General features: G+C 40.5%; 1 protein-coding gene across 1 annotated transcript in view; it reads left to right on the forward strand.

The window, feature by feature from the left end:
- DGKI (diacylglycerol kinase, iota) overlaps nucleotides 1–22937 on the forward strand; it is a gene marked incomplete at its 5' end in the record, with an annotated part of 92990 nt that overhangs the window by 7418 nt on the left and 62635 nt on the right. Inside the window, 2 exon segments of the mRNA XM_009709270.1 lie at nucleotides 73–135; nucleotides 15553–15653. Coding sequence (XP_009707572.1) covers nucleotides 73–135; nucleotides 15553–15653 — 164 coding nt within the window.

The raw sequence follows: 22937 nt of genomic DNA on the forward strand, positions 1-22937 counted from the left end.
CTGCCCTTTTTCCTTATCTGTCCACACTGTGTGCTGCCTTTCTCCTGGCCACTCATTTCCTGCTGCCTATAGTATCCATAAAGTGCAATCTGCTGACCTGAGAAGAGTCTCAGCTCCCCCTGATTCCTTCACTGTGTGAGTATCTGACTTTTTTCTACTTTTGAAGTTCCATCATTTTTTGCTGTTACTCTGTGTGTCATTCAACCAGGAGACAAGGCAGTAAAATCCAGTGACAAATGGGAAGTAGGAGCTCAGGTGACAGCATGGCAGGCACAGGACAATGGGCTCGCCAGCAAAGGCACAGTTCCACAGTACCCCAGTAAGGTGGGTAGGGCATGGCTGATGATGGTGACCAGGTTCAGCAAAGAGCCCAGCTCTCCAGACAAATCCATAGCAATGGACAGGTCTGAAGTTAAGCTCCAGGCACCATCCCTGGAAACAGCTGAGATGAGAGCTTTCTGTCCTTTGGTTTTAATCAAAAACATGCTGTGAAGAAACTCTGCAATAAGCCATATCTCCAGATAGAGCTGATCAAATTGGGAAACTAGTCCTCCAGAGGAGTGGTGTGACATTAGCCACAGCTGCATTGAAGATAGAAACCGCTCCCCCAACCTTGGCAATACTTGACTGTCAGCAACTCCACTGTACTAACTTGCTAGATAGTAACTGAATTATTTAAGAATTTAATGTCTTGTATTTTTTTTAATGTGCTGAATTGGCACTTAAAAACACTTGTACCAGTGTACCATTGTACGCTGGTATCTTCTAATTCATCCTGTTTATGGAAACATGCCATATTATGAAAAACTCTGTGTTCACAATTAAAAAAATGAAAGAAACTCAATAAAAAAATCCACCCCAAAGCACCCCAACCACCCCCCACAGACCCAAACATAAAACCCAGCTTAATACAATATGTCATGTATAAATCCAGGTATTCAGAGCAGAAACTTGATTCCAAGAATAATTCTTATTCTATCACAGAAAGTCAATAGCATACTCTAAAAGAAAACCCAGCAACACTTCTCTGTTCTGAAAACTGAGCACATGCAAGAGATGGCACATAAATGTTCAAGAAACCAAGAAGTATTTGGGAAAACTGAGTAATTTTAAAAGCAAATTTCAGCTTTGCAGAAAAGGACCTGGCAGTCCTGGTGGTTACCTAGTTGACCATGACCCAGAAACGTGCACTTGTGGTGAAGAAGGCTAATGGTATCCTGGGCTGTATTAGGACCATTGTCAGCAGATCAAGGGAGGTGAACCTTACCCTCTGCTAAGCATTGGTGAGGCTGCATCTGGAGTACTGGGTCCAATTCTGGGCTCCAAACTACAAGAGAGACATGGAGGTACTGGAGAGAGTCTGATGAAGGTAACTAAGGCACATCCCTCCTATGAGGAAAGGCTTGAGAGAGCTGGGACTGCTTAACCTGGAGAAGAGAAGGCTCAGGTGGGATTTAATCAATGTCTATGACTATCTCAAGGAAGGGTATAAAGAAGAGAGCCAGGCTGTTTTCAGCAATGCCCGTTGATAGGACAAGAGGCAATGGGCACAAACTGAGACACAGGAAGTTCTCTCTGAACATCAGGAAGAATGGTTTTACTGTAAGGGTGACTGAGCAGTGGCGCAGGTTGCCAAGTGAGATTGTGGAATATCCATCCTTAGAGATACTTAAAAGCTGCCTGGACATGGTCCTGGGCAGCCTGCTCTAGGTAGCCCTGCTCGAGCATAGGATTGCACCAGGTGACCTCCAGAGTTCTCTTCCAACCTCAACCATTCTGTGATTCTGTGAAATTTCAGAAGCTGCAAGTCCTTCATTGTTATTTTGCAAACAAGGAAAGATTTCTAATTCAATGTGCCTTGTCCCTGGATCATATTTGCTGTGCTCTGCTGAGGAGCAGAAAGTAATAAAAAGTACTTGTCTCATTGATTCAGTATCTAAGCAAGCCTTTAGAAAAAAGTTGAGATAAGCCTTATTGCTTACACAGAACATTAAGCTGTGGGTCTGGGAAAATGGGTATTGTTTCCAAGTTGAGGGGTATCCCTTGGAAAATGACCTTCAAGTTTTGATACAGTTCATTTGAATGTCCCATTTGATATCAGCTGTCAGGATAAGGAAGGGAGAGAGAGACTCATGAGCCCCAAACTAATTTGTAAGTCAAAGATGTTCTGTATCTTAAAACCTGTAAAAATAGATTAAACATGCTGCTGCACTGTGGCTGCCAATTAATGTGTCTGGCAAATTAAAATAAGAACCCATGAGATATTAGGGAAATTTGATTTGGATTATGATGGCTTTGAGATTCAAATGTTCCTTTTTTTTTTTTTAATTGAACAACATAGAAAGAGCCCGAGTTCCAGTTAGTACTGAACAGCAGGGCAGATTCTGCTGAGACCTGGTGATGGATACAGCCTATCTTAGAAAAATTTCAGGTTTTCTGCGGCAGGAAAGGCATGGGAATTTGGAGCAGCCAAAATTATTAGGCACTATGGTCTTTGTTGCAAAGACAGTAGAACTGTAGTGTGATCCGTTTCAAATGTTTATACAAGGTGTATAAGTAAATACAAGTGTTGTATTTTTAATTAAGACTCTTTTAAAAGGAAGGTAAAGACTTGCATATTCCAGATGGATATTCAGAGATAAGAAGGACGCACAAGGGAGAGTACATTTGAGTTGTATGGTTGTTGCAAAGGAGTCCTAAAAAAAATTTACCATTTGTAAAATAAAACTTAATTGACTTTCATAGCTCTGACCATCCTTTTACCCCAGTGGAATAAGCACTATGGATATGCTATGATTTTTTTTTAATTAGAAATTCTGCATAAATGAAAATACAAGTATCACTTTGTTGGTAAATAGTACTTTTTATAGACTTTACATAGTAATGATTGCAGCAGAGTATGCCTATAAAACCTGTGTGAGTAGCAAAGGGGTAACAGGAAATACTTTTTTGCTTTTAGAGATGCAAATGCCAAACAGAATCAGCTTTCTCAGTTAGGCTGAATATGGGTGTTGTCTGTAGGAGAAGAGTGTAATAAAGAACAGTAGGAGACAAGGCATAAGGGAGAAGTGTAAGAGAGTGACCTATTCTCTGAATGCAGAGTTAAGGATGAAAATGCTTACAGATTTCTTCTCCCTTTTCTCCATTACATGAATTATAGAGAATTGAGTCTTGTCTCTTCTTTGACAGTTTTTCCTGTTTAGCATGTGGGCTGCTGTTTAGTGGGATCATTACTATTGGAGAATCCACTGTGCTTGGAAGTGTAAAGTGCGAGAGAACTAGAGCTAGCATGGGGAAGGAGAAGGAAAGCGAAGACCAGGATTCTACCTGGCACTTTGGCACGTTTTAAGTCTATGTGTGAGTCTAACCTTTATACAGTAAAATGCTCAAGCACTTGCTGAAGCAAGTGTGAGGTAAGAAATTGCAAAAGGGTTTAGTTAACCTGGCTTATCTGGGGTAACACCTACCAAATGGAATAATTAAAATAAAAACAACTATGGTGGAGTTTATATTTTTAGGGGTATTTTTTTAGGTAAAGAGCTTAGCAAGAGCTTTGCTTCAAAATAGCAGTGGACTTTTGTGAAGTACTGAAATTTGTCCATCAGAAAAGGCTGGATGATTCAGCTCTGTTGTCGCAGTTGTTATGTTTTAAGTAGATAAATGATGTCAGAAACACTTATTTTTAATGTATCATTTCCAAACTCTGCCAATGCAATCTCAAAAGTAAGGTAAATTTCTTTTTCTCTGGCTGTTGATTTCCTTTTCCCAATTTTCCTAAACACTGGAACATTTAATTAAATTTTGTATGTTTATTTCTTTTCCAGGAGATAGGTAATTCATTAATCTGTCACTGTAAACATGCCCCAGAGGAGTGTGATTTTTTTCTAAAGTTTATTTTTCGCAAGTGAGGGACAGTAGATTTCCTTTTCCTTTTCTGTTCACTGACTCATATTAAAATCTGTATGTGTGTAGGCTGATGTGGGCTGTATTCTGGAAGATCTATCAGAAATTAGTTGTGGGATTCTGTGGAGTTGTTGGACTCTTATTATTTTCTTTCTCTATGCAGAGAAATGGCTCACAGGGTACATAAATAATTGATATAGGGGTTAGGGCATATATAATTTAAAAGTCTGTCTTCCCGGTTGAATTAACCTGGTGGCATGGCAGAAGCTTTGCAGGAGGGCCAGGCTTGGGCAGGACTCAAGCTCGCTCTGCCCATTTTCTGTCCTAGCTGACTGAAGGCAGGAGCATGTTTCTCAGGAAAACCAGCTGTGCTCCATGTGAGTTGGCTGGCATTCTCTTGCCTGTTGCTGGGTGATTAATAGGGGTGAGAGGAGGAAGTCACAGCTTCATCGAAAGCTGAGTGTATTCTCTTGGTGAATGGAAGCAGATCAGGTTCTGCCCGTAGTCTCAGAACAGGTGCCTGTGACTTTGCCTCTGTGGGTTTGAATCACAAGTGGTGGAATGAAAGGGATGTTAAAAAATGAGCCCTTCTCAATTTTTTCCTGTCAAAGCTCTGTGGTTTTAGGTTTTGGTTGTAGGTTTGTTTGTTGTGGGTTTGTTTTTTTTTTTTTTTGAGGTGGGGGTAGTGGTGGTGATGGTAACATTTCTAGAATCCCCAAAATGCTATAGTTCATGAGTAGGAGGGAAACAAATGCATACCTTTTGGTAAGTAATTTATAGACAGTTTACCTAGCATGATGTTGACTTTCTAAGACCTATCCCTATCAGTGTTTCTGATCCTGATGTGTAACCTAGTGTGCCATGGGATGGCTATCTTCTCGCAGAAGAGTAGACTTAAAAATAAAATTTAAATATTTATATTAATGAATGTCTACAAGTTTTAAGACTTTCCAGAAAGCATCCCCTTTTCCTTACAATAGGAATTATTCTGTTTCTAGGTGATCTTCTGTATTCTTGTGGAAAATTCAAATGTTGTTTGTTTAATAGAAAATAATGCAATTTCCTTGTACTGTTCAGCCATTTTGCAGTTAAAGGAAAGAAAATAAGTCCTTATTACTGAAATTACATATTTTTTTTTATGCAAGTGGAATAATTTTGAGGACCTCATAACAACTCTGTAGAATCTTTCATAGATTGTTCTGACTAAACAATGTGCATAGCTTTTCTACAAGACTCATTTGGATTGTTATTTAATAATGCCCCAAATATGCACTTCTGGTCCATGCTAATCAAAAGTTCATCAGATAAAGTTCAATATGATAAACTAGCCTATCTGTGCTCCTGATTTGAGAAGAATGGTATTTAGGTTTGTGTTTAAAGGAAACCGTTATACCTAATCAACATGAATGACCAGAACGTTTCAGTTGACCTCAATCTGTATTTATGGTCCCATGGGGCATATGACCTTTAGGATGTAATTCTGTGGATTGGCATGTTTGCGGAATGAGGTTCTTTAATTAGATTCTTTAGGAGGTAATGGAATTCTTTCATCTGTACTTTAAATTACTTTTCATTGACTATGTAACACACCATTTTGAAGAATAATAAGTGTAAGAAACTTAAATATTTTAGGTTGAATTGCAGTGCAGCAATCTCCACAAATTTATTTATAAATTGTCTGCTGCTCTATCTGGAAAGATTTTCTTCCTCTCCTTACAGTTGAGCAAGTTGTTTTATACACTGTTTAGAAACATCAATTTCTATTAATACTGTACTAATATTTGCTTTAGTGACATTCATCACGCTATTATTAGCTTTTACATGGACATGCTTATGTATTTAATATTTGTGGGTTTTGAATATGCTGAGTTTGTCTGAACAAGATAAATTGTGTGATTCATATAATAATATGGATTATTATACAGTATCCATGAGGACTACAGAGGTATTGATAGTGGAAATGTTTTGCTCAGCTGTGTTAAGTAGAGCTCTGTATGGAGCTCATGAGTTTTGTGAGTGAATGAGTTAATTGGATGATGAGGACATTATCCTCTGGTGTCAGTTGCCAGTCTGATAGCACAAGGAATGAGTATTCACATAGTGAATTTTAGAACCAGAGCTATATTGAAGAGGTAATAAAATTCAGTGAGACATAATGTCAGCCAATAGCTGTATTCTGACAGAGCAAAGAATATTTGCGAATAAATCATCAACAAAACGATTAAACTTCGGTCACTGAATAAATGTGTCTTGTCCGTATGTGTATATATATACATGCATATTTATAGATGTATATATATGCATACATATATATGTGTTTGAGTTATGAATATATTACCTGTGACTGGACTTAGCTAAGCACATAAAATCTCTACCCTCTAGAAAGGACTTCTTAACATTCCTATTTCTGATAATAGTTTATTTTCTATAGAGGGCTGCTTTTTCCAAGGTTACATTGTTATGACTAAGCTAACTTTCCAAATGGACAAAAGGCCAAGTTCTGTTTCTCTCCAGCTGTATGTTTCAGCACACACAGCTTGCTTATGTAGTAGTGGTACCCTGTCTTTATAAAAAGGGGATGAACAGGAGGGAGAAACAGGAGAACAGGAAACCCTGACAGCTGATTACCTTCCCACACTTGATGTAGAAAAGAATTATTTCTCCTCAGGTAATGTATTACGTTTAAGATGGTGTGCTTGTTTTTTACACAGAAGCAAATTTGGAGATACACAGTGTACTGATGTACCAAAAAATTGTACTTTTTACAAAAGCATGGGAAGTATCCTTTTAGATATTTTCTAGTTAAAAGGCACTTTGGAGAACGTGTGTGTAGCTCCTGGAGCAACAAAAATATTTTAGATTTCCTGTTGTTTTTAGATCTTTTTCCTCCTCCAGTTCCAAGTGAATAAAAAGGGCTTGCTCACTTCTTTTCAGGTGAAAGGACTAATTTGACTCAAGAAGATGATGCTGCAGATGCAATAGGTTTCCACCAGCTTCAAGCCAGGAAATAACATTTGTAAAGAGAAGGTGCACGTTTTTCTTTCTTACATGGCATTAGGTAGTGAGTTAGCATAGCTACAGAAGTCAGTGTTGTCTTTCTCTCTCCGCTTGGCATCCAAACACTATCCTGTCCTCACAGGGAGGTTGCAGGGAGGCAGATGGCAATTAAACAAGGATTGGCAGGTGTTGGCATGGGGCTTAACATCCCCCCCCCCTCTCCTTTTTGCAGGTTTTCTTGAGCACTGAATACAGGGTCAGCATTACCATCCCTTCACCTTGATGTAAAGGCTCCAAACATAGACTTGGAGAAGTTGTTTTGTTTTCCTGTCTGTCTTTCGTCTCTCCCTTTTATAAGATATCCAGATTATCCATTGCGATGATGTGTTTGAAATGAGGCCAGTTGTGTGCTAGGACTTAGGTCTACCACTAATTCACTGATAATGTGTCACTGTTTAAGGCTGGGCTGGCACTTCAAGCAGATGGCAGATGCTCTCTATTAACCTCTTCCTTCCCCCGGAAGAGGAAAGAAAGGAGAAAAGGGGGAGAGAGGTTGGAAAATTAAGACTACTTTAGTAAAACAATAACAATGAACAAGAACACAATAATGCTAATGCTACTAATAATAGAAATAAAGAAAAAAAAATACAAAACCAATATTGAGCTTCCCAATGATGATCAGGGAATTGCAGGCTGCAGCGGCTCGCGCTGCTGCTGCAGGACTGGCACCAGGATGTCCTGAATTGGACTCGGCAGCTGACATGCACCAGTTCCAGGAATACACGGATTGGGATTGGAGGCAGGAGAACAAGCAGGGTGGTTGGTTGCCAGCCATGAAGGAAGAAACTTGACCCCTGTAATCCCTTATCTTTATACTAAGTATGACGTATATGGGATGGAATATTTCATTGGTCAGTTTTTGGTTATCTGTCTCGTCCGCACTTTTCTGCAGGTATGACCTGTTTATGTCTTTTCACTTCTTTAATATAAGAGAGCCAGCAGTGACCTTGGTTCCCATAGGAATAAGTATAAACATGGGCCTTTCTGCATATTAATTCCACTGTTACTTTAGTAACAACTGTAAGCATCAAGCGTTATCAATTGTGAAAGCAGACACTGTCTGAAAAACATGTCGCTAACTTCAGAAGGTGCAGTTACTTAGAACAAACTTAACTGAAAGAAACAAAATCTACTGAAAGGATAAATAGTCCTGTTTTAGCCAAACCAGAATATAATGGTTGCCAAGAAAGTCTATGCTTGAACTAGTGTTTAAAAACTGAGAAGCAAAAAGCCCTACCATAACTGCTTTTACGCAGCTTTCCTAGTATTTTTCACAGCTTTCCTAGTAGTTTGGCTGCTTAGACCATGGGACTCACTTTGAGAAATGTGGTCTACTGGGGGCTGATGGGGTCCATCTGTCAGAGAAGGGGAAGAGCATCTTTGGTCATAGGCTTGCCAAGCTGGTGAGGAAGGCTTTAAACTAAAGTTGTCAGGGGAGGAGAACCTCAATCCATCCCACTCCTACCAGTTTGATGCCAGTGCCAGCAACAGATGCCCAGAGCCTGGAGAGGGATCACAAATCAGCAGGAGAGGACTTGAAAAGCAGCACAAAGGAATTCCAGACAGTAAGTTAGCTTCATCTTGGGGCTAAACTTAAACTCCTCTATGCAAACACTCATAGCATGGGGAATAAACAAGAGGAGTTAGAGATGTGTGCATACCTACAGGGCTCTGATCTTACTGGCATCACAGAGACGTGGTGGGATGGCTCCTACAACTGTAGTGCTGGAATGGAAGCATACAGGCTCTTTCAGAAGGACAGGCAGGGGAGATGAGGAGGGGGTGTTACCCTCCATGTCAATGACCAGCTGGAGTGCATGGAGCTCCATCTGGAGATGGATGAGGAACTCACTGAGAGCTATGGGTCAGGATTCAAGGGAGGGCGGGGCAGGTGACATTATAGTGGGGGTCTGCTACAGACCACCCCACCAGGAAGACCAAGCAGATGAAGTCCTCTATAGACAGATAGTTCTCAAACCCTGGCCCTCATGGGCGACTTCAACAACGCCGATATCTGTTGGAGGGACAACACAGCGGGGCATAAGCAATCCAGGAGTTTCCTGGAATACTTTGATGATAACTTCCTTCTCTGACTGATAGAGGAGCCAACGAGGAGAGGTGTTATGCTGGACCTTGTTCTTACCAACAAGGAGGGACTAGTGGGGAATATGAAGCTCAAGGGCAGCAAAAAGGATGCACAGCAAGCTCACTACCCTGCACTTCAGGAGAGCGAACTTTTAGACTTTGGCCTCTCCAGGGATCTGTTTAGTAGAGTACCATGGGATAAAGCCCTGGAGGGAAGAGGGGCCCAAGAAGGCTGGTTAATATTCAAGGACAGGTGGCCTGGGAGGAATACAGAGAAACTGTCTGAGCAGCCAGGGATCACCCTCAAAGTATAGAAGTTCTTCCTCATGTTCAGCTGGAACTTCCTGTATTTCAGTTTGTGCCCATTGCCCCTTAACCTGTCGCTGGGCACCTCTGAAAGAGTCTGGCCCCATCCTCTTGACATCCTCCCTTAAGGTATTTATAAGTATTGATCAGATCCCCTCTCAGTCTTCTCTTCTCCAGGCTGAACAGACCCAGTTCTCTCAGACTTTCCTCATAAGGGAAATGCTCCAGTCCCCTGATCATCTTTGTTGCCCTCTGCTGGACTTTCTCCAGTAGTTCCTTGTCTTTCTTGGCCTAGGGGGAGCCCAGGACTGGACACAGTACTCCAAATGTGGCCTCACCAGGGCAGAGTAGAGGAGGGGGGGATAACCTCCCTCAACCTGATGGCCACTCTCTTCCTGATGCACCCCAAGATACCATTGGCCTCCTTGGCCATGAGGCACATTACTGGCTCCCGGGCCACCTTGTGGCCCCCAGGACTCCCAGGTCCTTCTCTGCTGAGCTGCTCTCCAGCAGATCAACCCCCAGCCTGTACCGGTGCACAGGGTTATTCCTCCCTAGGTGCAGGACCCTACATTTACCTTTGAACTTCATCATGTTCCTTTCTGCCCACCTCTCCAGCCTGTCCAGGTCTCGCTGGACAAGAAGATCAGGTTCAAGACCATCTAACAAACCTGAAGGTGCACAAGTCTATGGGACCTCATGAGGTGCATCTGTGGGATATGAGGGAACTGGAGGATGAATTTGCTAAGCCACTATCTGTCATATTTGGGAAGTCATGGTGGTTTGCTGAAGTTTCCCCTGGCTGGGAAAGGGGAAACATAACCCCTACTTTTAAAAAGGGAAAAAAGGAAATCTCAGGGAACTACAGACCAGCCACTCTCACCTCTGTGCCTGGCAAGATCATAGAGCAGATCCTCCTGGAAACTATGCTAAGGTACGTGGAAAATAAGGAGGTGATCAGTGAGAAGAGACATGGCTTCATTAAGAGCAAATCATGCCTGACAAATTTGATGACCTTCTATGACAGAGTTACAGTATTGGTGGATAAGGGAAGAGCAACTGATGTCATCTACCTGGACTTATGCATTGAACAATGTCCCACATGACATCCTTGTCTCTAAATTGGAGAGACATGGACTTGATCGATGGATCGCTCAGTGCATAAGGAATTGGCTGGATGGTCGCACTTGAAGAGTTGTGGTCAACGGCTCGATGTCCAAGTGGAGACCAGTGATGAGTGGTGTTCCTCAGGGGTCGGTACTGGGACTGGCACACATCTTTGTCAGTGACATGGACAGTGGGATTGAGTGCACCCTCAGCAAGTTTACTGGTGACACCAAGCTGTGTGGTGTGGTCAACATGCTAGAGGGAAGGGATGCCATCCAGAGGGCCCTTGACAGGCTTGAGAGGTAGGCCCATGCAAACCTCATGAAGTTCAACAAGGCCAAGTGCAAGGTCTTGCACCCAGGTTGGGGCAATCCCAAGCATAGATACAGGCTGGGTGGAGAATAGATTGAGAGCAGCCCTGAGGAGAAGGACTAGGTGGTGTGGGTGGATGAGAAGCTCAACATGACCTGGCAACGTGTGCTTACAGCCCAGAAAGCCAATTGTGTCCTGGGATGCATCACAAGCAGCGTGACCAGCAGGTCAAGGGAGGGGATTGTCCCCCTCTACTCTGCTCTCATGAGACCCCCCTGCAGTACTGCATTCAGCTCTGGGGCCCTCAACACAAGAGCAACATGGACCTGTTGGAGCGAGTCCAGAGGAGGCCACAGAGATAATCAGAGGGCTGGAGCACCTTTCCTATGAAGACAGGCTGAGAGGGTTGGGGTTATTCGGTCTGGAGCAGAGAAGGCTCCAGGGAGATCTTAGAGCAACCTTCCAGTACCTAAGGGGGCCTACAAGAAAGCTGGGGAAGGACTTTTTACAAGGGCATGTAGTGGTAGGACAAGGGGCATTGGTTTTAAACTGGAAGAGGGAAGACTGAGATTAGATATTAGGAAGAAATTCTTCATTGTGAGCGTGGTGAGACACTGGAACAGGTTTCCCAGAGAAGCTGTGGATGCCCCATCCCTGGAAGTGTTCAAGACCAAGTTGGATGGGGCTTTGAGCAACCTGGGGTAGTGGAAGGTGTCCCTGCCCATGGTAGAGGGGTTGGAACTAGATTATCTTTAAGGTCCCTTCCAACTAAACCATTCTATAATGCTGTGATTTTTATGCCAAATGGGTTGTTACGAGCAAAGCGCTATAAAAGGAAGATAGTTCTGCTGATTTTTTTTACATTATCTTCCAAGAGAATTTAAGTCTTGGATCTGGATGATAATGAAACAAAACATCTTTGTAGGTAATATGGACGTTTATTGGAGTTGTTTGTAATAATATCTATTCAGACAATCATCAGAGTATTTTCAGGCATTTCATTTTCAGCTACAAGTAAAAAATCTTGGTAGAACTCTTGGGGGAAAAAAAGAATACAAAAGAATCACCATACTGTTATTGAAAACCTTACTTTTACCCTAAAGAGGTAGCCTTGGGCAGGAAAGGGTAGATGGCATTGGGAAATAAGAGACTGAATTTTGGGCTGAAGAATCCTGTTGAATTCTTGCCTCTGTCAAAGATTAGGTATGTGAACTTGGGTACATAGCTCCTTTTTTTCCCCTTCCTCTTATCTTAACCAGGTACCATAGAAGTAATTATCATTTCTGAAAATTCAAACATGATTGTTACGTGTAAGTACAGAACAGAAAGCTTGAAACAGCAACTTTTAAAATCACTTCTGATTCAATGATGATTGCTCTGGATCAGATGAAAAATAATTCATTAGCCATTTTTGGTTTTAGTGATCCCAGGTTTGCTGGATTTGTTTCACCTCGACATCTGGAAGTGGAAACAAGTGCAGGACTGAGACAAGTTCACAGGGCGAAACCGAAGCTGGAGAGAAGGTTACCCACCCTGTCCCCAGTATTTCCCACAACAGAGCATAGCTTGTCTCCATTTGCCTGTATTGGGCACACTCCTGTCCTGCCATGCAGTAAGGAACATGAGAAAGGTCAATGTGTTGAAAGAGAGGAAGTGAAATTGTGAGTGGGAAGTATTAAAGACCTTGTAGCTGTAGTAAATTCTGCACAAACAGTGCAGAGCTACAAAAATACATAAACAAATTCATCTCTGGTGGTGAAGGACATCAGTAGGTTGCTGGGATGCAATGGGTGTTGGAAAGACAAGTATCACTTGGATATCTGCTATGGAAGATCTAAAAGGACAAATCAAGCAGAAAAAGGAGTCGGTGATCTTCTATTAGGAGTTAAAATTATAGTTTGCCTTGGGAAGATGCAAAGTTCCGGTACTGAACTGTTTTCCCTCAGTATGGAGGGCAGCACTGAGCACCACAGCACAGGGTCACTGAGAAAAAAGGAGGGTCTGAGCATCACACATGGATGAGGTCTCTAGCAAGGAAGAAATAGTAAAAGAACAAGTAGGTGGAGGCTATAGTACAGTTTTGTTTTGGTGGGCAAACATCCCCTGTGCTGGGCTGAGTAATTCCTGCACAGCAGTATCAGCTGTGGTCAAGTAGTTATTTTGAACTGGAGACTGGAAAGCATACTTTTTATAGAGTTCCATCTTGGGTTGCTCAAGGATTTCAACTAGATTTGATTCTGGTTCCAGGAGAAGCAACAGTTTAAGACAGTTTTTTGGGCTGGGTTTACACTGGGCTTGATTCAGCACATAGCAAGTATGGCTGTATTTGTAGCATGGTTGAGTGTTACAACAGAAATAATTAGCGGAATTCTCCTGTCTCCCCATCCCTTTTCCTCCCAGCTGACTTCAAAGAAGTGGAGGTAATTCACAAGCAGTCCCTCCCTGACACTCACCAACAATCCCCAGGTTGTGAACCGATCCGCTGGCAAACTGATCTACCTTCATCGTAATGTGCGGTGGCAGAACATTGTGGGAAAAGCAACATAGCTTCTTCCCGTATTGTACCAGTGCATAAAAGACTTCACTTTTCCAAGCTGTCAGTCTGTCATTTTAGTGAACCCTACTACATGCAGTGAATTATGTATTTTCTCCCTTCAGACAAAGACTATACAGTTAAATTCCCATGTTTTCTAACTTAAACATTTTCTTATCTTTTCTTGACTAAAAATAAAGTCTTCTATGATTTTCATTTTTGAAACTTGTATTTTATAGAATTTGGAAGGCAAAATAGTTCCTCAGACTATGTTCATTTCTTAGTTAGCAATGTGACATTTAAACCTGTTTTAAAAAGAAAAGGAAGAAAATGTAAGACTCGGTGCCATTATGTTCTTGTTCTAACTGTGTACCTTTCCCCTCCATTTGCAAGCACTCATCTTCTCTGGGTTGCTGAGCCAGTTGGCAAGCCTGCAGGTGGAGAGGGCTGTTCTGTAGTATGGTCTAGTGGCACCTGATTTAGAAAACTTCCTCCTGAAGCTGTGCTGGAAGTTACCATCCCGGGTGTCTGTCATCAAACTGCAAAAGCTTATCTTTGGGCAGTTTGCTGCTATCTTGGGGCACTTTGACACAACAGTCCGTGTCTGTTAGCACAAGGAAAACATTGGGTAGCCTATATGCTTCTGGGTGTGTCAGTCTTGCTGCCACTGTTAAGCATTTATGATTTCTTCTAAGCTATTCTTCATGTATCTTAGGTTCATTTTCATCACTAATATAGAAACTCCTGCCCAGAATGTGAATTTCTTCAGTGCAGCTCCTCTTAGTATGTTGTCTTGCACTCCAGTTTGGAGACACCCTCAATTCATTATCCTTTACCACTTTTTAGTCAAAGAGTACTTGTGCCAATAGAGCTTTTTTTAACTGGGACTTGATTTTTCAATCTTTATTTTCATCTGTCCAGATGTGACAGAGCAGTTTATACCAACAGAGAGAAATCATGCAATAAGTTGACACTGAAATAATTGCTAATTGCAGTCCCCATGGCTCTACCAAGAGATGGCCACAAACCATGAGTTTTGTTAGGTCTGCAGTTTTTCCTGGACAAAATGAAAATTGCTCACTTGTTCAAAAAGAAAAAAGAAGTTTGCATTTGTGAGATGTAGCTTGTCCTGCACTAGCAGTGCAAATGCTGTAGGTGAAATATTTTGAAATTGAGACAAAGAAAGAAATGAACCTGTATATTTATGATGGTGCACGCTATTTTAACTTTTAAAAGGCAGTGTGTGTGTTAGGCAATAATACTACTGGCAGAGTTCTGTTACTAACTAGTTTAAAACAGAGAAAATGGATGATCTTTTGGTGGAAACACGGAATGAAGAATCTACTTTTAACTGACCCAGAGGGTAGTTTCTATAGGACAGACATTTGCTATGCACATTATAATACACAGGTTATCTGTGTTTTGTTGTGTGTTTTTTTTTTTAAGTGGAAAATGCAAATGTGCCCAAGTTAATTTACACAGCATTTAGATAAACTTACATACAAATCAAATAATAGGTTATGGTAAGCTGGAAGCCAGCATGAAATCAAATCAAAGATTTTCAGGACAAATTTCTATTAATATATGGACACTTAAATTTATAGATAGGGACGCACCGAGTGTTTCAAAATTGCGTAGACAGTTGAGGTAGCTAAATCTGGGTGAAATCTGTGGAAATGGGATTCCTGTACTGCGCTACTTGCTTTTGAAAGTCCTCCTGGGTTTTCTGTATTGAACTCACTACTTTGGAAATCCAGTTCTTAGCCATGTTTCTGTTGCCCGTTTCCCAGAACAGAGATGCTGAATGAGGGTCCTCCAGGAATGAGGGTGAATGTTATCATGGGCAGAGGAATGGTTGTCCTGAGAGATTTCCCAAGAAAGTATCTGTGTCTTGAACCACAGTTTGGCAGATCTACTGGCTGTGGTAGGGGCCTAGGGATGTACAAAAAGGCAAACAGCAGAGGATAGCTATACAGAGATCAGAGAACTGAGAAAAACCTTTACAATTCTAGACCACACAGCCAGCAAATGGGATTCTTGATCTTGCTTATCATTTAAGGTGTAATGTCCATGTGTAGTGGGTAGTAATAATTTTAAATGCAGTTATGGGCCTGTGAGAAGCTGGCCCAGTTTTGAAGAGGCTTGCTCTTTTTCTTCTTTCTGAGAAGATTAAAATCACTTGATACCCTGTTTTCATTTTGCTTTTCCATGGAACGCTTTGTCTAAGAGGCTTTCTTCTTTTCTTGCAGTCCTCATTCCATCCCAGATCGCCTGCGGATCAGAGTGAACAGGATTAATTTACAAGAATATGAGGGGCTACATTACGACAAGGAAAAACTCCGGGAAGCTTGTAAGTTGGAAGAAGCCAAGTTGTAGCTGCTTTTGGTAGAATATTCCATATAAATCTTACATTAACAAAAAAACCTCAAAACCACAAAAAGAAAAAACACCAAACACAATGTCAAGCATACATTTTTGGATGAGTCATGTGGAATGTATGTTCATCTATCTGTGTATATGCACATACATATTCTTTTTCTATAAATACTCTCTTTATAAAGAGTATATATAGAGAATTCACCTGTTTTCTTACTTAACTATGCCTTCTGTAAGTTGATTTACTGTAAAATAAGTGTTTTTCACACCTGTTGTTTTTTTATTCTTGTCTTTCTGTTGATTCTGCTGTGTTTCTACTAGCATATAAAACTATTCCAGATTTTATGATTAGCATAAGATCTGAAACTGAGTGGAGGACCATGATAAATGTAATATTGAGAATGTGCTCTGACCTTGAATGTGGTTCTTGCACAGGTGCATTTATCTTGGGAAACAAATCTGGCTTCCCCAATCCCTTATTCTTTAACAGCCTTTAGTTTTCCACATAAGAGAATAATCACTGTTTTGTTTCCTCATGTAATGGTTTAATTGCCACATTCAGGGGTAAGTCAAAAGCAGACAGTGGTTGCTTTGGCAACATTGGTGATGCCAATCCACCCTTAAAAATGGAGTTCCTTTCCTTGGTGACACACAGAGTCATCAATCAATGAGGGACACGGCTGCTTGTGATAACAATTTAATAGTCTTGTTCATGCATCTGGCTCATTATTCATATTAAATTACAAGCATGACTGTTTGTTGTGCAGCAAAGCTTCAGCTCCCTCTGTAATACAGAGCGCTCTGGTAATTACAGGATGACAATCCTTTTAATTGGTTTGCTTATCTTACTGTTGGAAGATAGTTAAACTGTTTCACTCCTCTAGTTCCACCGCTCCTTATTCTCCTAGTTCACCAGCTTTCCTTCCACCAGAAGAACTGAAATGACTTAAATTTTAATATAGGTCCCGACAGCCTTTTCTGAGGTTTCTGTTAGTGGATTTTGGGTCAAAGCAATCAAAGCCTTCATCAGTGGACTGAGAAGAATTTTAACAGGATGAGAATTATGGCTCACTGGAGAAGAATTTGCTTCAAGTTTAAATTGGGAGTTTGTCCTTGAGTAGACTTCAGGCCATAGTGAACCTACATCTATGTAACCCTGTCAGAAAAAATTCTGGTTGTTTGATGGTGGTTCTTATGGTTTCCTATCTGAGGAGAACTATCCTCCTATTTCCTCACTATGGACGTACATGTTGTGTGTGTGTATTTAGTACATGTTATGTAGTCCTTAAGAGACATTGACACATTCTGACACAAAATATACAACTTCTTACACTGTTGTCACTGTAGTTGTAAATGAGTATTTGTTATTTGTCACCTGCAAAAAAACCATAATGATAACATTATAAAAAGATGCCAGAGAATGATCTAGCACCTCTGAGATTTGGTTTTAGATTTCACATGCATTTGATCACTTGTTGGATGTGTGTTTAAGAGGTTTTCATTTAAAAGGTAGATGTTTGTCCATCAAGAGTTAAAATTATTGCTTTTGGGCGTTGGCTGGTCATTTACAGTGAGACCCTTTTGTGTCTCTTTCAAGTTACTATATGACCAGCTTGATAATATAACATAGCTGGACTGGAGTATTCTCCCCAGACATTTTTCATGAAGTTGTTTTTCCTATCTGTCCTCTTTTAGCTGTCTCAGTAATGCTTGTGCATTACTGTTTTTACATTAAAATATGAGAAAGCAAATAATTTCCCTGTCAACCTACAATAAATCAGGAAAGATGCCTCACCTTACCCTTTGCAGTTATTAGGAATGTCCTGTGTAGGGACATATGACTTACAGCATATGCTGATAGTCATCAGCCTACTTTTCTGGACATATAACTTAAGTGTCTCTTATGAGAATTGTCTGGTTCATAACGAATAGTTTTCATGAGACTGACCTTGATTTAAGGACTTCTGCATGATCCTAATTACAACTGAATAAAATTATGTACAGGAAGAGAAGTGCTCTCTAAACAGTCAGAAACCAAACTGTTTTAAATATTCAAGCCAGGTCCTTGAATTCCATCAAGTAAAAAATGGAAAATCCCTGCGGTTCACTGTACATAGAAATTATATCTGAGTTTTCGTGTGACTTAACTGCAAGATGCTGGCATGTCTTCTGGAAACTGAGGCATAGCCAATCATCAAGCTGCATGGTTACACTGGAAGACTACGTAACTTAGAGTAGATAGCCATTTTAATTGCATTTCTGACATAACTAACTGATTAAATTTTAAATGGTTTTCTAGTGGCAGGTCTATGGATTGGTGCCTACCTGGCTCTATAAGCAAATACTTACATGAAATAAGCATGCTGTCTACATCCTCATGTGCAAATAATTTCATGGAGCATTGCCACTGAAAGTTGCTTGGCTAAAGGGGGAAGAAGGAAGTGCTGAGGGAGGAGAAGCAACTCTCCTTTCTTTACCAAAGAAAGTGATTGAAGGGCAGGGGAGTAAAAATAAATAAATTTCCATGGCAGGTGAATAAATGAAGTTTTGTTAGTCTGAATTAAAAATTTAAATGTAGATCGTACTTGTGCACTAGCAGAATGCAAGAGCACTTGTGTTGGGCCTTGTTTCTACAAGGCCTGTTACTATAAGAGGGTTAGCTTCCTTCAGCATGACTGGAGCTCTCAGGTGCATGTATGTCTCCCTAGATGCCTGCAGGAGATTCAATTTACATATCGGTCCAGGCTGTGGCAGAATACCTACAACTCAATGCCAGAATACTATACCTAATATCCATTCGCTGCCCACAAGGATTAAAAGCACTTTTACCTCCCTAAATAATTTGAAAACCAAACCAGAATCTCTCAGCAATCTGAACAGGAAAAGGAAGCCAGTTAATAATGAGTTATCCCTGAAGGGAGAGTAGCGATGAAGCTATTATGGGTTTTGTGTGTTACATATCTCCATAATAGAGTTTTGAAAGCTCTGACATCAGTGTAATAATCTGGATCATTTTAACTCACAGTAAATACATTTCACTCCCCTTGTTCGCTTAAGATACTGATTTGATTCTATCAACTACTTCACTTAAAATTGCACTTCCCAACATATAACAACTCATCATACAAACTGTTCCATGAAGATTAATCTTCACTTTGCTGAAGGTAGACACCTCATTTTAAAAGCCTCCATAGCAATTAAAGAATGTAATTTTGTCTTCTGAAGGGCTGTTCTTAGCCCATTCTCCTGCTTTCTACTTTTCCTATCATTCCAGCTGGCATTTAACTAAGGTGTTGTTTCCGAATTGTCCCTTTCTTCCTTCCCCATGCTGCTTCTTTTCTCCTTCATTCTTTCGTCTGTCAATGTCTCAGTATTATCTGTGGGATGACTGATGATGGTACAGAGGATGCTTATTGATCCTTCAGCGAGGAAAGTGGATGCTTCCATGCATCCTTTTAAGAAAGGGATATATGTTGGCATTTTAGTTATGTTGTAATGTTCTTTGCTGCAGATGTAGTTGTTTTCTGTAACACCTCCCTATAGGTGCCCCAAACACTTGTCGCCCTAATTGCCAGCTTCACCACCTTCTGCCCAATATGATAGCTGTACATTACATGACCATAACCAAGACTGTCATATTAAAAAGTGAGTCAGACTGATGTTTCTAGTTGGACAGAACTTAATTCTGTCTCTCTTGGCTGCATATCTTCTGTGCAGTCTCTCTAATTTCCTGCTATTGCAGGAAAGTATGATCTAAAGCAGCATTATGGGGGAACAATTAAGTTATTTTTAAAATAGCAAAATCTCTGTTTGACATCCTCTTTTAGCTTTTCCAATGTTACTAAGAAATTCCTGACAATGGAAGTATATGCAGAAACTAATTGTATTTAAAAAAAAAAAAAATCAACAACAAACATACCAATCATAAACTAGTTAGTGACCAAGTGGTCTTCAACTCTTAGTCCTTCCAGTCAACATTATCGTAGACTTGCACCATGAAGTTTGAGTGGTGAAATAGCTCACTGTCAACAGTAGCTGTACAGTTGGGTTTTTTTTAATAGAATATGTCAGTTCTTACTGCCCTTAACTTGTTGTTTTGTATGCCCTAGCCATGGAGAACAATCTTTGCTCGATACCACTAAGATTAAGGAGGAATCATACCCAACTGCAGTGGTGGCACTATCAGAAACAACTCTCAGCTCTGTAGCAGCTTCGCATTTCCTACACTGTCTTTTACACAGAGGCAGTTGTTCCTTATCTGCTCTTGAATAAAATGGTATACTAGATTAAAAAGCAATTTTTGAAGAAAATTTACTTCCATATGTATAACAATTGAACCATCTGTAATCTAACAATCCTTTTCTCTGCAGCCTCCTTGCTTTGTGTATGTGTGTGTGGGGTGGTGTAACATGATGTGATGTTGACCTCAAATTTTTGTCTCTTTCTGATTATATCTAGCCAGATGTCTATAATGCATGTGTCCCTGCCTTTAATTTCTGTGGGTTATATGAGGGTTTTGGGGCCAGGAGTTCTTATCAGGTACACGGAGGTACACGGAGTGACAAGCTTGTCCACTGTAGCTTCCTCATACCAGTGATGCACTTACCACAGTTTGAGAATCCTTGATCTATGAAATGTATTCTGGCTCTTTAAAGCTCAGGGAAATGGCAGGTGAAGTTAACTTGGAGACTTCCATGTGATTTTGATTAGCTAACTAAATAAGAAAATGTCAACATTAAGGAGTTGGTATTTACATCCTGAATATCCATAATGTAAAGGGCAGAGGGGAGCAGAGGATCTCCTGCTAGATGATATGATGCGGGAAACCTGAATTAGCAGATGGAGTCAGGACAGGGGAGATTAGCCACTGAAGGAAATGTGCTCATGTTGGGAGCAACTTTGACCTGGATGCATTTAAGTGGGATGGATTGTGTAGCTACAAACCTCCTCTTTCATCCTGTAAAGGAAGAACCAATGGCCATTTATTTGTCAGGAGTCTCTTGGAGGACATGGTGGCTTATCTGTAGAAGCTCTGTAAAAGGCAGCATCACCTACAGACTGTCTACTAAATTTCACTCTGCTGAAAAGTCACTGCCTTGCTCTAACAGCTTTGTTTTCTCAATATGTGTTGTGTAGATATTAGCTAGTTCATGCATTTCTCTGTCACAGTGATTTTAGTAAGATCTGAAACTGAGAGGGTTGGATGGGTTGCTTAAAGTCACCTAGCAAGATGAAACCAGGTGAGAAGTCATTAGTGAGTTAAATATTGGAAACTCTGCTACCACTGATCTCCCAGATTCTCATGCTGGTGTATACAGATGCAAACCACTGATAAATGTTTGTAACTGAAGCAAAAATGACAAAAACAAAGAGAAAGTTGCCAAAGGCATTGCTTGTGCCAAAGGAAATATCTCTTCTTGCCTTTTGATGGATGAGACCTTGTGGGCTTTGTCCAGACAGCACAATGAATTAGATTTCTCACTTTGGCCATCACCCATACACACACACATATTCAAAAATTAGAAAGACACAGGAATCCAACAGAAGAAAAAACAGAATGTGGTCAGATAATGAAAGGCAGTAGCACAATGAATATACATGCAGGTGCTGAAACTTTGAGCTCTTGATCTTGTAGTCATAGTAACATTTATTTAACAGTGTACGTCATTGCCTGTGTTTGGGGGAAGGAGTAAATCCAAGCCATTGAAATCTTATCTCATATCATTGAGTTATAGATTCATAGAATAGTTTCTAAATCTAAATCTACCCTCTCTTGACACCACATGGGGCATACCTACGTTCAACAGTGGTCTGCCTTTTGAGCTAGTGGGCAAACTGTCACCAGTAAGTTTGCCATCTCCTTTAAACTAGAAAAGATGAACAGTACTGCAAATAGATATATATTTGCTCTATAGTGGTGGGAAGACACAAGAATATTAAGTTCCATTTCAGACTTTCCAGGAAATCATGCTATAGTTTGTCTTTCTGCCATAGACTTTTCTTTGAGATTTTTCTGTGCATGTTCTACTTCTCCTATTTCCTTTTCTTATCACTTTTCTGATTTGATTTCCTTTTATCTTTTCGGTCCTCTTTGTCCCCTTTGGCTATCTTATCCCACACATGTCCTTCCTGCCTGTCTTAGTCTGTTTCTGCAGATCTCGCATCTCAGGTTCCCGTTCTTTTTCTTAATCTGAAATCCTTATTCATTGTTCAGCCAGACCTCTTCTTTCAGCTCTTAGATCTGACATCCATTCCCTGCCAGTTTCAATTCCCAGCTCTTCATAGTTTTCTTTCTATAACCTGTTCCCTTCTGTGTGGTGTTTGGGACAAGTTGTCTCTTCATTTGAGTCGGACAGCTTCTTCCTTGTTGTGGCAGGGTATTAGAGAAGTTACTGACAGCCTGGAGGGGATGACCGCCTTCTCAAACGTGGTCTGGTTTAGTTGAGTAACTTCCACTGTGTTTTACCTCCTGACATATGAAGATTTTAAAAATGGACCACTAGTGCAAAGAAAACTAGCAACCAAAAAAGCTAAGGAGGCTTAGGTTTTGTCACCATAATAAACAAAAGACATCTGAAGAGACACATGGCTTAGATTTATGTGGTAAGAAAATCCTTTTGTACAAACTCAGTTATATTAAAACCATACTGGGAAAGCCAATCCTCTTAATATAAATGTCTGAATATTTTAGAATTCTCTCCCAAGAATTTACTTGGTCCTTCATGTTTCTAATATCAGTGGAATCCCCTCAGGAAAATGACATTCTTATAACATCTTCAGTAGTGAGGATCCTTTATTTGCTACATTAAACATTTACAGCCCAATGTCTAGTCTCCCCAGTCCCCTGAGGTACTTCAGACTCAGAATGAGCTTTCCTGGCATTCACATCTACCTCAATGATCTATCTTGAGGCTGTTTTGTTTGGGATTTGAGTGGGTTAATCATGGTGTTTGGATCACAAATTGAATCCTTTCATAACAATAAATGGGGAAGTTAATTGAATTTTTTATTTTTTTTTCTTCATGGTGCTATATGCAGTATATTCAGGCTTCTTCCATTTGTGTCCTCAATACTATTAAAGAGTTCACTAGCATTAGATATTCAGCATAATGAGCAGTTAATAGGTGGAAGACTTATTTGTTGTTTATAAATTCCATAACTAATTTCATGAGGACTTAGGAAATCACTACTAATCTTGCAGTTAATTAGAGCACCACACTAGCCACACTGCTGCATCTACTCAACCCTCTTCCTGCTG

The sequence above is a fragment of the Cariama cristata genome, unplaced genomic scaffold, assembly GCF_000690535.1.
Source record: "Cariama cristata isolate BGI_N322 unplaced genomic scaffold, ASM69053v1 scaffold891, whole genome shotgun sequence".
Lineage (NCBI taxonomy): Eukaryota > Metazoa > Chordata > Aves > Cariamiformes > Cariamidae > Cariama > Cariama cristata.